The sequence below is a fragment of the Anomaloglossus baeobatrachus genome, chromosome 3, assembly GCF_048569485.1.
Source record: "Anomaloglossus baeobatrachus isolate aAnoBae1 chromosome 3, aAnoBae1.hap1, whole genome shotgun sequence".
NCBI lineage: Eukaryota > Metazoa > Chordata > Amphibia > Anura > Aromobatidae > Anomaloglossus > Anomaloglossus baeobatrachus.
In genome coordinates this window covers 214,065,292-214,077,927 of record NC_134355.1, presented here as the reverse complement: position 1 = coordinate 214,077,927, position 12,636 = coordinate 214,065,292, and the positions used below count along the sequence as shown (strand labels likewise).

The 12,636-nt window shown below is 49.6% G+C and overlaps 1 protein-coding gene across 5 annotated transcripts in view; it reads right to left on the bottom strand.

Moving 5' to 3' along the window:
* Window positions 1-12,393, bottom strand: part of LOC142296298 (ras-related protein Rab-4A) — a 176,540-nt gene extending 164,147 nt beyond the window's left edge. For all 5 annotated transcript variants that reach the window (XR_012751617.1, XM_075339710.1, XM_075339712.1 and 2 more), the window contains exon 1: window positions 12,195-12,393. Coding sequence is in view for 4 of the 5 variants with exons in the window: in XM_075339710.1 (XP_075195825.1) it covers window positions 12,195-12,225 (31 nt within the window). In the remaining variant the exon portion in view is untranslated. The remainder of the gene's footprint in view (window positions 1-12,194) is intronic.
* Window positions 12,394-12,636: the final 243 nt, after the last annotated feature.

Genomic DNA, 12,636 nt, shown 5'->3' with positions numbered 1-12,636 from the left:
GCTCCCGGAGACCATGGAAAGTGGCTAGTGACCTGCTTTCACTGCCAGCCAAAGAGATATGGCAGGCCTTAGACACAGAACTGACTCTACACACCCCATACCAGCCACAGAATAGAGGGAACGTTGGGAGGATGGGGCAGTGTAGAAGGAAAGGGCATGAGAGTCTTCCCCTTGAATTGTTCAGTGTCAGACACACCCCAGCAGGGACCACTAGGTTGAGACCGTATGAAATCCTGTTTAGAAGTAGCGCCAGATACTTCAACTAAGCTTGTTGTTTGTTTAAACATTTGCCTAATATACGTTTTTGAGTTTTCTCCTCCAGATCCAACCAGATCTAGATTTTCCTCTCTTTTCCTTTTCTCTCTCTCCTTTTCCTCTCTCTTTTCTCAATCTTTCTCTCTCTTCCTCTCTTCTCAATCTCTCTCTCTTTCTCTCGCTCCTCTCACTCTTTTTCTTTCGAAGATCCATGCATTCCACTACAAAGAGATGTCGGACCTGCCTGAGACCAGGAGATGGCTGTCTTCCCTCTTCTACCCGATACTTTGTGCCAGGACGATGATATCCAAGCATGTGGACTAGAAGACGACTGTGCATCCCACCTTTGATGATGTCCCACCATTACCGCCTGAGGACTGAGGAGCTTGAGACTCAGAGAAACCAACCCTGATAAATATTAGCCCATTAGAGGACTACTGCCACGTTACCCCTTCCTGAATAACGTGTGCCAGCAGAATATAGCCATGAGGACAGTCTAGAGAATACGGTCAGGATCTGGCTTCCTATGCATAGTCTGTTGGATGGGGAGATTCATCCACAAGGGATGGGTTATCTCGTATGTGAGTGAGGTAACCATCGACATTAGGACAGATCAATAGACTCGGGAAAAGTAAGGCAAGACTTTTTGGCTATCTCCAAAGGGGGGACTGTTATGGACAAGATTATGAATTATTATGAGTATATCATTGTTACATGGAGATATCCATAAAGAACAGGATTTAAGATGGTGTTTGAACTGTACCCCACATATCTCTTGGCTTAAGACTCAGACAGACAGTCTGGGCTATTCTTGTGACCAGTGAATCATGCTGACATTGCTTAATATAAATGAGGAACCAAGCACATTACAGTAAATTGTATATCACAGAATAAGCTGTTCTACTTTATCCAATAGGAGACGTGTTACGTATTCTTGGCACCTAGCCAATAAGCCGGTTATATATACCTGTACAAACTTCCGGAATAAAGGAGTCTTACTTTCTATTCATATCCGAGTACGTCTCTCTGGTGTGTGTGAAAGAGTGTGGTTATGCATGCTACCACAAGTGACTCATAATTTGGACTGCAGACAGTTTAAGAGGGATGAACGACTAAATGGCATCAACCTAAATTAAGGCCTTATCAATGGCAGTAGACCCAGGAGGACCCCACTGCTGAAATGGAGACATAAAAATGCTAGACTGCAGTTTACCAAAATGTACGTAAGCCAAAATCCTTCTGGGAAAGGGTCTTGTGGACAGATTAGACTAAGATAGAGCTTTTTGGTAAATCACATCATTCTACTGTTTTACCAAAAACGAATTGAGGCCTACAAAGAAAAGAACAGTACCTACAGTCATATATGGTGGATGTTCAAAGAATTTTTGGGGTTGTTTTGATGCCTCTGGCACTGGGTGCCTTGACTGTGTACAAGGCATCATGAAAACAGAAGATTACCAAAGAATTTTGGGTGGCAATGTAGTGCCCAGTGTCAGAAAGCTGGGTTTGTGTTTTAGGTCATGAATCTTCCAGCAGGACAATGACCTCAAACATACCCCAGGAGGCATGCAGAAATGGCTGGAGTTCTAAAGTGGCAGCAATGAGTCCGGATCAAAATCCCATTGAATACTTGTGGAGAGATCTTAAAATTGCTGTTGGGAGAAGGTACCCTTCAAATATGAGGCATGGAGCAGTTTGGAAAATAACAGTGCTCCAAAATTCCAGGAGAGAGATATAAGAAGCTTGATGATGGTTATGGGAAGCAATTGATTGCAGTTTATTCCAAAGCATGTGCAACCAAATATAAAGTTGAGGGTGTCAACAATTTTGCCCAACCAATTGTTGGAGTTTTGTGTGAAATTGTGTCGTGCGCGTGTGTGTGTTACTCCAACACACAAAGGAAATAAAAATGTGTACAAAACATGTGTAATTGAAATAGATTTAAGAGAAAATGTATTTTCTAACGCAATTTCAAGGGTGCCAACACTATCAACCATGATTGTAGAGTATGCAGCATGTAAAAAAAAAAACCAAAACACCATTAGAGTTTTCCTGAAGCACTTTATCCTGGCAAACTGTGTGGGTATGTGGGCATTTATAAGACACTGTGTGCTGTGCACAAACTGTTAAAAGGACTGAGACTGAAAAACAAAAGGCTAAATAAAGCCATAAAATAACCCAAAAATGGTAGCACCTCTAATAAGTCTGCCACTGCTTGGCATCGGTGTTTACCTACTTTGCTACATTAGTGACATACCCGTCTACCCACCTGCTGGCCTCATCTGACACAAAGATCCCTGACTGACAAGAGCCGGATCCCCAGTGAAAGCCACTAAATTCTCTTAACGTCTCTCACTGGGAGTAAAAGTCCGGTGTTCAGTAGAAGTAACCCCACCCACACAACAATTTAATTGTCCGGTTGTAAGTGGGTGGGGTTTAGCTGATAGTGGGCAGGGTTTTGGCGGCGTTAATATAATCTTAAATGTGTGTTCACTTGGGATGAACACATTTAATAGGCTGCCATGAACGATCCGAAAGAGCCGGTTCTTTTTGGTGAGCGGCGCCATGGGAACCGGACCACCAAAAAGAGCCGGATTACACATCACTACTGGCTGCATCAATCCGTAGCTGCAGTAGTCTTGTGCCGTACCATTCTGAGACCAAAGACTAGCTCCAACTGTCACGTGGGTGGCCCTGTATGCCATCGCTGCAGCAAGTAAACCAGGAGCGGAGGAGGGCGCTGGCATATTGATCAGGTAAGTAATCCTCGCTGGCTTTGTCATTTTCCTCAAGTTTCTATTCATCAGCTGAACACCGCAGTATAAGGACTACCTGTCTGTCAGTAAAGACTTCACACCCCATGCGTTAACCACTGTGTGAGATGCTGCTGGAAGAGACACTGGGTGAGTCCTGTGTTCTGCGGTGGCAGCTTTCGGACATGTTCATACAATGCAATTGTGCTAGTTTTTTTGTTGCCATTTCCAAAGCCTACAGTAAAACATACTGGTTTTAATGCAATTTTGGAAAATTGGATCACTTAATGTTGTTACTGTTATTTCATGTTACGACGCGTATTCCTATCAGTAGCTCCTAAATCAAGATCTTATTTCCTCCTTTTTATAAAGTTTAGAAATGATACTGCTCCTAAAATTCAGCCCTTGTACCTTGATCAGCATCTCCCCCACTCAATATAAAGTACCCACACAGTACAATGTGCCCACGCAGCCCTCCACCAAGAATAATGTCCCCATGCAGCCCCCCACGGAGAAATAAGTCCCAGTGTCAACCCTCACATGGCCCACACAAAATAATGTATTTAAAAAACCACTACAGAGTTTTGTATTTTTAACCACTGTACTGGTGCTTGAAATGTAAGCCCCCCACCTTGCGGCATTTTCATACTTTAATGACGCCGCTCTGGTGCCGAGGCACCATCTTGTGCCCGTAACTTCTTACTAGCCGGAAGTAAGGCGCTACGTCACACACACTCAATGCAACTCTATGAGATGCAGAACGAGGCTCTCAGAGATGCACCAAGTTGTGCCTTCCAGCATGCTCCATGAAACACTGGAGCTCCCAGCTAGTCACTTTTCAGAGCAGACTGACAGGAGCGCCACTGGAAAGAGATGAAGCTTGTGGAAGGCGAGTATCGGACAGGGCACAGGGGACTAAGGCTGTGTGCGCACGTGTGCGTAATTCATGCAGTTACGCTGCGCTTTGTAGCGCAGCGTAACTGCATGCGTCCTGTGTCCCCTGCATAATCTATGGAGATTGTGCAGGGGCCGTGCGCACGTGGCGTTTTAGAGCGCAGCGCTTCGGCTACTGCCGAAGCGCTGCGTTCTAAGAAGTGACATGTCACTTCCGTGCGCTTTGCCGGCAGCTCCTGCTCTGTCAATGGCAGGAGCTGCAGGCAGAGCGCATGGAATCGGCTTTTTTTTTTTTCACTACGGACATTTCTGCAGCGATTTAAAGCGCACGTGTGCTCTTCAGATCGCTGCAGAAAATTCTGCAGTGACTGTTCGCAACGTGCGCACATAGCCTTAGATTTAAAGTACCACTTCAGCGGTGCAATAAGAAATTTAAAAAACAAAAAAAAACAAAAAGAAAACTCTAGTGGTGATCTAAAAAAAAAAAAAAAAAAAAAAATAAAAAATCCTCACCTGTCTTCGTTTTCCCCCGCAGTTCTGGTCAGCATTGTGTACTGATTCACAGCTAACACAATATAATTGTGGCGCCCCTGCGGCTTCAGGTGCCACAGGGTACTGCACCCCCATTAGGGTGTAGTACTTATCCCGGGTCCAGGGAAGGTCGATGCCAGTCTCCACTTACACCTACATGCAGTAACACTGGGTTGCCCTCCCCAATGGGGACCGGGCCAGGGTCGGATCAAAGTAGTGGGTCACTACAGCGGTGGGTTTACAGGACGCCACCACATCAGAGGTTTTCCGATCCGCTGGAACCGGGGAGAACCTGTTGCCTCTGAATGGGGAGCATGTGGAGAACTTGGAGCTGAGGCTCATACCGGACAACCGGAGGACACCCACCCGCGACTGCTGTGGGAGAAGTCCTACTGCCCCTACTCTGCCGATGCAATGGGGGAATCCATGTTTGTGGACGTAGACGTGGAGGAATACCGTCGGGCCACCCTTGTCCAGCTAGCCCCTAAAGTAAGCAATGTGCTCGGCTGGCGGAGGTGGAACAGAGGAATCTGGCAACCAAGGAGCGCCTACGGCGGGCTAATTCATCGACCCAGGGAGAGCTCCACAAAGGTACTGTCTCCAAGTTTGGCCTGAATAAGGGGTGGGGGTTTGTGTCCCGGTGGGATGTGGAAGCCCATCTCCCTTGAGGAGATCTGTACCCCGGTGACGGAGTTATCTACACTCGGAAAAAAGGAGAGCGGGGTTGGTCTGCCCTGGATGTGGGACTGTGTTGTCCAGAGGCAGCAGCTGCAGCATCAGCACCAGGGGCGTAAAACTACCGCGGTCGCAGCGGTCGCCATTGCGACCGGGCCCGGGAGGATAGGGGCCCGGCGACCGCCAGGCGGATCAGCAGCCAGCTCCTGTCAGTGACAGAGGAGCTGCTCTGATCTGTCATAGACCACGTGGCGGCTATATGACCCGGCGCCGCCGACACCAGGCCCCCCTGCCTGGTGTCAGTGGCAGAACTGGGGACCCCTGCCTGGTGTCAGCAGCTGCGTCGGCTCCCCCGTCACCGCACACAATATAATGATGAAGCATAGCGCGACCGGTGCCGCACTATGCATCATCATTCTCCCCCTGTTCCTGCGCGGTGACGTCACTTCCATGCAACTGCTGTGCTGAGTGCACAGAGCGCAGGACGGGAGGACGCAGAGCGCAGGACGGGAGGACGCAGAGCGCAGGACGGGAGGACGCAGAGCGCAGGACGCAGAGCGCAGGACGGGAGGACGCAGAGCGCAGGACGGGAGGACGCAGAGCGCAGGACGGGAGGACGCAGAGCGCAGGACGCCGAGAGGGGAGGACGAGCAGCGGTGGAAGAGGAGAGCGGTGAGGACAGAGCAGTGGCTGGGAAACGAGGAGAGGTGAGGACGGCAACAGTGGAACGAGGAGACGTGAAGACAGAGCAGCGGTGGAAGGAAGAGCGAGGGTGAGTACTTGTTTGTTTTTTTTTAATATAAATTAGTGAGTATACGGTGGCCAGAGGCTTGGGAAGGCTGCATTATTATACATGGAGGCCTGGAGAGGCTGCATTATTATACATGGATGCCTGGAGAGGCTGCATTATTATACATGGAGGCCTGGGGAGGCTGGCTACATCATTAATACATGGAGGCCTGGGGAGGCTGGCTACATTATTAATACATGGAGGCCTGGGGAGGCTGGCTACATTATTAATACATGGAGGCCTGGGGAGGCTGGCTACATTATTAATACATGGAGGCCTGGGGAGGCTGGCTACATTATTAATACATGGAGGCCTGGGGAGGCTGGCTACATTATTAATACATGGAGGCCTGGGGAGGCTGGCTACATTATTAATACATGGAGGCCTGGGGAGGCTGGCTACATTATTAATACATGGAGGCCTGGGGAGGCTGGCTACATTATTAATACATGGAGGCCTGGGGAGGCTGGCTACATTATTAATACATGGAGGCCTGGGGAGGCTGGCTACATTATTAATACATGGAGGCCTGGGGAGGCTGGCTACATTATTAATACATGGAGGCCTGGGGAGGCTGGCTACATTATTAATACATGGAGGCCTGGGGAGGCTGGCTACATTATTAATACATGGAGGCCTGGGGAGGCTGGCTACATTATTAATACATGGAGGCCTGGGGAGGCTGGCTACATTATTATACATGGAGGCCTGGGGAGGCTGGCTACATTATTATACATGGAGGCCTGGGGAGGCTGGCTACATTATTATACATGGAGGCCTGGGGAGGCTGGCTACATTATTATACATGGAGGCCTGGGGAGGCTGGCTACATTATTATACATGGAGGCCTGGGGAGGCTGGCTACATTATTATACATGGAGGCCTGGGGAGGCTGGCTACATTATTATACATGGAGGCCTGGAGAGGCTAGCTGCATTATTATACATGGAGGCCTGGAGAGGCTGGCTGCTATATTATACATGGAGGCCTGGAGAGGCTGGCTGCTATATTATACATAGACGCCTGGGGAGGCTGGGTAATTATTATACATGGAGGACTGGGGGGGGGCTGCATTATTTAAAATCTGTTTTATTGATGAAACTGTTGTCAACATACAAACATATCATTTGTGCAATTGCAATACATAAACATAATTTTCTCAATGCCGGGATAACATCCAGAAATTGTTACATTACTAACTTTCTTGGAATTCTTCAAATTATCTTTGTGCTATTACCATACAACCACTTATAAATTATAGGTCAGAATTCCCACTTCTTTTGACTTCCCGTATCCTAATATACTCATTCTCCTTGTATGTCTATTGTCTTATGAATTATTGATAAATCTTTTCATATAAAAAATGAAACTAGAAAAATGCAGATTAATGTTCAGAAAAGAAAGAAAGAAGAGGAAAGATACAAGCATAAAGAAGAGGAAATTAGAGAGAAGGGGGAGGGGGGGGGGAAGCAAGAAAAGAAAAAAAGGGGGGGGGTGGAGGAATGAGACTCCCACTGTTTCTCAGTTCAAAAAGCTCGCCAAACTCTCCACAAACTCTGGGGACTCCATGAACATAATCCATGGTCCCCAAACTGTAGTAAATTTTTCTGTCTTCCCATTTATTTCTGCTGTCAGCTCCTCCATTCTCTGGAGGTTTGTCATCTCCTCCAACCAATCCAGCACCGTAGGGCATCTAGTCTGTTTCCAAAATCGTGGGATAACCATACGGGCAGCCGCCAGGCAAAATCGCAACATGTCCCTTTTTGTGTTTTAATAGCTCCTGGGAGCATAGAAAGAAGGGCAACCTGGGGGGACTTTTCTATTTCACCTCTGCTTATCTTTTTTTACAGGTAGAACACAGTCCCAAAAGGGTTGCAGCTTAGTACAGCTCCACCATATGTGTAGCATTGTACCGGTGTCTGTGCCACACCTCCAGCACACATCAGACACAGAGGGAAATATAGCATGTAATTTAGTCGGGTTATGGTACCACCTTGAGAGAATTTTATAACTTTTCTCTTGAGCGGCGCACGCCAAGGAAAGCTTGTGGGTCCACAGGTGCGCTCTGCTCCAATCGTCCTCTGGAATATCCTCTCCCAGTTCCTCTCCCCACCTACAGACAAAGTTAGGTTTATCCACCCTATTTCTCTGGTTCAGCATTTTATAAATGAGTGAGATGCCATGTCCAGGTGATGACCCCTGTAAAAATACTTTCTCAAAAGGAGTAGGGGGTGTCCTCATCCTTCTTTCCCTGTCCGGGTACGAAAGGAAAGATTTCAACTGCATATATTCCATCCAGGAAATCTTTCCCTGTGGCCTGCATGGAAGTATAAGTTGGTAGGGTGTGTCCCTGGAGCATGTGACAAAAACGAGTATCATCCGCCCGAGTAAATCCCCCGAATCTATGGGAGTGGAGTCCTGGGGGGGGGAACTTCTTATTACCGAATACGGGGGTAAGTGGGCCCTGCTCCTGAGAGAGAGGTCCCTTTTTTATCTCTCCATCCCACATCCCCATCGCTGTCCGCGTGAACTCCATTCCTTTCGCTATCTGGATCCTACTTTCTTTCTCTAAAGGTCCAGTCACACTAAGCAACTTACCAGCGATCCCAACAACGATAGGGATCGCTGGTAAGTTGCTAGGAGGTTGCTGGTGAGATGTCACACTGCGACGCTCCAGCGATCCCACCAGCAACCAGTGACCAGCCCCCAGCGCCGCGTGGAAGATGCTGAGCTTGGTAACTAAGGTAAATATCGGGTAACCAACCCGATATTTACCTTGGTTACCAGCGCACGGAGCTACACGTGCAGAGAGCAGGGAGCAGCGCACACTGAGCGCTGGCTCCCTGCTCTCCTAGTTACAGCACACATCGGGTTAATTACCCGATGTGTGCTGCAGCAGCTACATGTGCACAGAGCAGGAGCCGGCACTGACAGTGAGAGCGGCGGAGGCTGGTAACAAAGGTAAATATCGGGTAACCAAGGAGAGGGCTTCTTGGTTACCCAATGTTTACTGTGGTTACCAGCCTCCGCAGAAGCCGGCTCCTGCTGCCTGCACATTTAGTTGTTGCTGTCTCGCTGTCACACACAGCGATCTGTGCTTCGCAGCAGGACAGCAACAACTAAAAAATGGCCCAGGACATTCAGCAACAACCAACGACCTCACAGCAGGGGCCAGGTTGTTGCTAGATGTCACACACAGCAACATCGCTAGCAACGTCACAAAAGTTGTTCGTTAGCAGCGATGTTGCTAGCGATGTTGCTTAGTGTGACGGGGCCTTAACCATGGAAGTAAATGTAAGGGAGTTCCCAGCATATCCTTTTCAATCAATACCCATTGTTTCGAATTACCATGAAAACGCCAGTCCAGTAATCTCGTTAGGATAGCTGCCTTGTAATATAACTGAAAATTTAGGAGCCCCCGACCCCCCCCCCCCCCAGTCACTTTTGTGTCTGGTCAGAGTTTTAATTCCTGTTCGGGGTCTCCTGTTCCCACAGACAAACCCAGCCAAGGCTGTCCGGATCTTGGAGAAGTAACTTAGCGGTAGCTGTATGGGTATTGTCTGAAACAGGAACCTCGGTAACACATCCATTTTTATCGCGTTTATACGCCCAAACCACGTCAATCTCTTTTTGTCATATTTCTTTAAGTCCCTGATTGTCCTTTCTAATAAGGGGAAAAAATTGTGATGTACAATTTTTGCTGGATCCCTAGGTACCATAACTCCCAGATATTTTAAAACTGACGGTTGCCACTTAAAAGGGAAGTTTTGTGATACTCTCGCAAAGTCTTCTGCCGATAAAGTCACGTTCATGGCCTCTGATTTGGAAAAATTTACTTTGAAGTTGCCAAACTCTTCGAACTCCTTGAGCAAGGACGGGAAGGATATGTGTGGTTGGGAAATGAACAAGAGAAGGTCATCCGCGAATAGAGCCAGCTTACGGTTCTCCCCCCCCCCCCCCGCCTCTATCCCGTGGATGCTTGTGTTGTTTCTCAGGGCAACCGCAAGGTGCTCCATGACTATGACGTATAAGAGGGGGACAGTGGACATCCCTGTCTCGTTCCATTGTGGACGAGAAAGGATAATGATAGAAAACCATTTGTCCTGACTTTTGCTGAGGGTCTCGTATACAGGGACGCAATTCTACCCAAAAATTTCTGACCCAAACCCACCTGTCTCAAGGCTGCCATCATAAAGCTCCAACTGACCCGGTCAAAGGCCTTCTCCGCGTCCACTGAAAATAAACACATGGGGAGAGACTGAGCCTTCGACCGAGCCATCAGGAGGAACAATTTGTTGGTGTTGTCCCGTGCCTCCCGGCCTTTTACGAATCCCACCTGGTCCGTATGTATTATCCCAGGCAGGGACGGGGCAAGTCTGTTGGCAAGTGCTTTAGAGAAAAATTTAAAATCTAAATTAATCAGTGAGATGGGTCTGTAATTTGTAACCAGCAAGTCGTCCTTTCCCGGTTTGGGGATAACACATGTGTGCTTCAAGAGACTGTGCTACCCACTGGAGTTTTCAGATATGGAGTTAAATACTTTGGTCATCAACGGGGATAACTGAGTCTGAAAAATTTTATAGAACTTAGGGGTAAACCCGTCCGGACTGGGCACCTGAGTGGCATCTATTATCAGGAGAATCCCTGATAATAGATGCCACTTCTGTCTCTGTAAAGTCTGCTTCTAGGTTTTCAACCTCAGTATTGGGTATAGTCGGCAGGGCTATTTTAAGTATGTAATCATTTATTTTAGTCTCCAAAGCTTCTTGTGGCATATCCCCAAATTTGCCCCTTAGGTCGTAAAGGTCACTATAATATTTTTGAAACTGCTCCGCTATGTGGATTGGGTTCTGAGTCAAAAGGCCGTCCGATTTTTTGATTGTAGGGATGTGACTGGGGTCCCCCCTCGGATGTAATAACCTAGCTAGTGGTCTGCCACATTTGTCCGCATATTCATACATAAATCTTTTTAGTCTATTCCTGTGGCGCTTGTATTGTCGGTCCAGAATGGATTTAATTTCCTCTCGGTTTCTAACTAGCTAGGGGGGGAGGAGAGATCCCCACTCGACAACGGGAGGGGGGTGAAAGAGATCCCACTCGACAACGGGAGGGGGGTGAAAGAGATCCCACTCGACAACGGGAGGGGGGTGAAAGAGATCCCACTCGACAACGGGAGGGGAGGGGGGGAGGGTGAAGAGATCCCACTCGACAACGGGAGGGGAGGGGGGGGGGTGAAGAGATCCCAATCGACAACGGGAGGGGAGGGGGGGGGGGTGAAGAGATCCCAATCGACAACGGGAGGGGAGGGGGGGGGTGAAGAGATCCCAATCGACAACGGGAGGGGAGGGGGGGGGGTGAAGAGATCCCAATCGACAACGGGAGGGGAGGGGGGGGGTGAAGAGATCCCAATCGACAACGGGAGGGGAGGGGGGGGGGTGAAGAGATCCCAATCGACAACGGGAGGGGAGGGGGGGGGGTGAAGAGATCCCAATCGACAACGGGAGGGGAGGGGGGGGGTGAAGAGATCCCAATCGACAACGGGAGGGGGAGGGGGGGGGGTGAAGAGATCCCAATCGACAACGGGAGGGGAGGGGGGGGGGTGAAGAGATCCCAATCGACAACGGAGGGGAGGGGGGGGGGGGTGAAGAGATCCCAATCGACAACGGGAGGGGAGGGGGGGGGGGTGAAGAGATCCCAATCGACAACGGGAGGGGAGGGGGGGGGGTGAAGAGATCCCAATCGACAACGGGAGGGGAGGGGGGGGGGGGTGAAGAGATCCCAATCGACAACGGGAGGGGAGGGGGGGGGGTGAAGAGATCCCAATCGACAACGGGAGGGGGAGGGGGGGGGGGGGGTGAAGAGATCCCAATCGACAACGGGAGGGGAGGGGGGGGGGGGTGAAGAGATCCCAATCGACAACGGGAGGGGAGGGGAGGGGGGGGGGGTGGGGTGAAGAGATCCCAATCGACAACAGGGGGGGAGGGAGGTCCCAATCGACAACAGGGGGGGGGGGGGAGAGGAAGATCCCAATCGACAACAGGGGGGGGGGTTCCAAGCAGCCCACGGAACATCACATTTTCTACATGGCTATGAAATGTCGCACATATACACAGTGCTAACCTATTCTGCATACTCCGTCTACACAGGACTGCCATGCTGAATCTACACCCCAGAACGTGGCCGCGGTCTTCCACAGTCACTTCTACCCCAGCGCTACCTGGCTCCATATCTCACACCCGTACACCCAGCACTGCGCACAGACACCGGTCCTCTCAGCCCAGGCCCCGCCTCCATACCGTACGTTTCAGACATCGCTGTCTGCGACATGTTGGAATCAGCGGATTCCTTGGCGGCCACTCGGTGCTGTGCCGGCAGGGTGAGCTCCTGGTTGGCCAGGCCGGGAATGTGAGGGGCGATCAGAGGTTCATGAACTTGCGCCGCTCCCCACACACCAGCCCTCGCATTATTCCGCCTCCTTCCCAGCAGATAGAGCGCGCATGCGCAAACAACTGCCGCTCTAACGTCCGGCCCCCAGCCTAAAAGACTCACCAAAACAATGTGCACGTGTTACCGCCCGGCGTCACGTGGTTTTGCGTCCACCGAGGTTTTATGTGTGATTGTAGAACCTCCTTTCCCTCCAATCAGGAGCATTGCACTGTTAGGTGACTAGTGACTACATGCGGCAGTCAGGGATTCCTGGAGACGGCATGGAGCTGTGCAGTATATTTACATACTGAC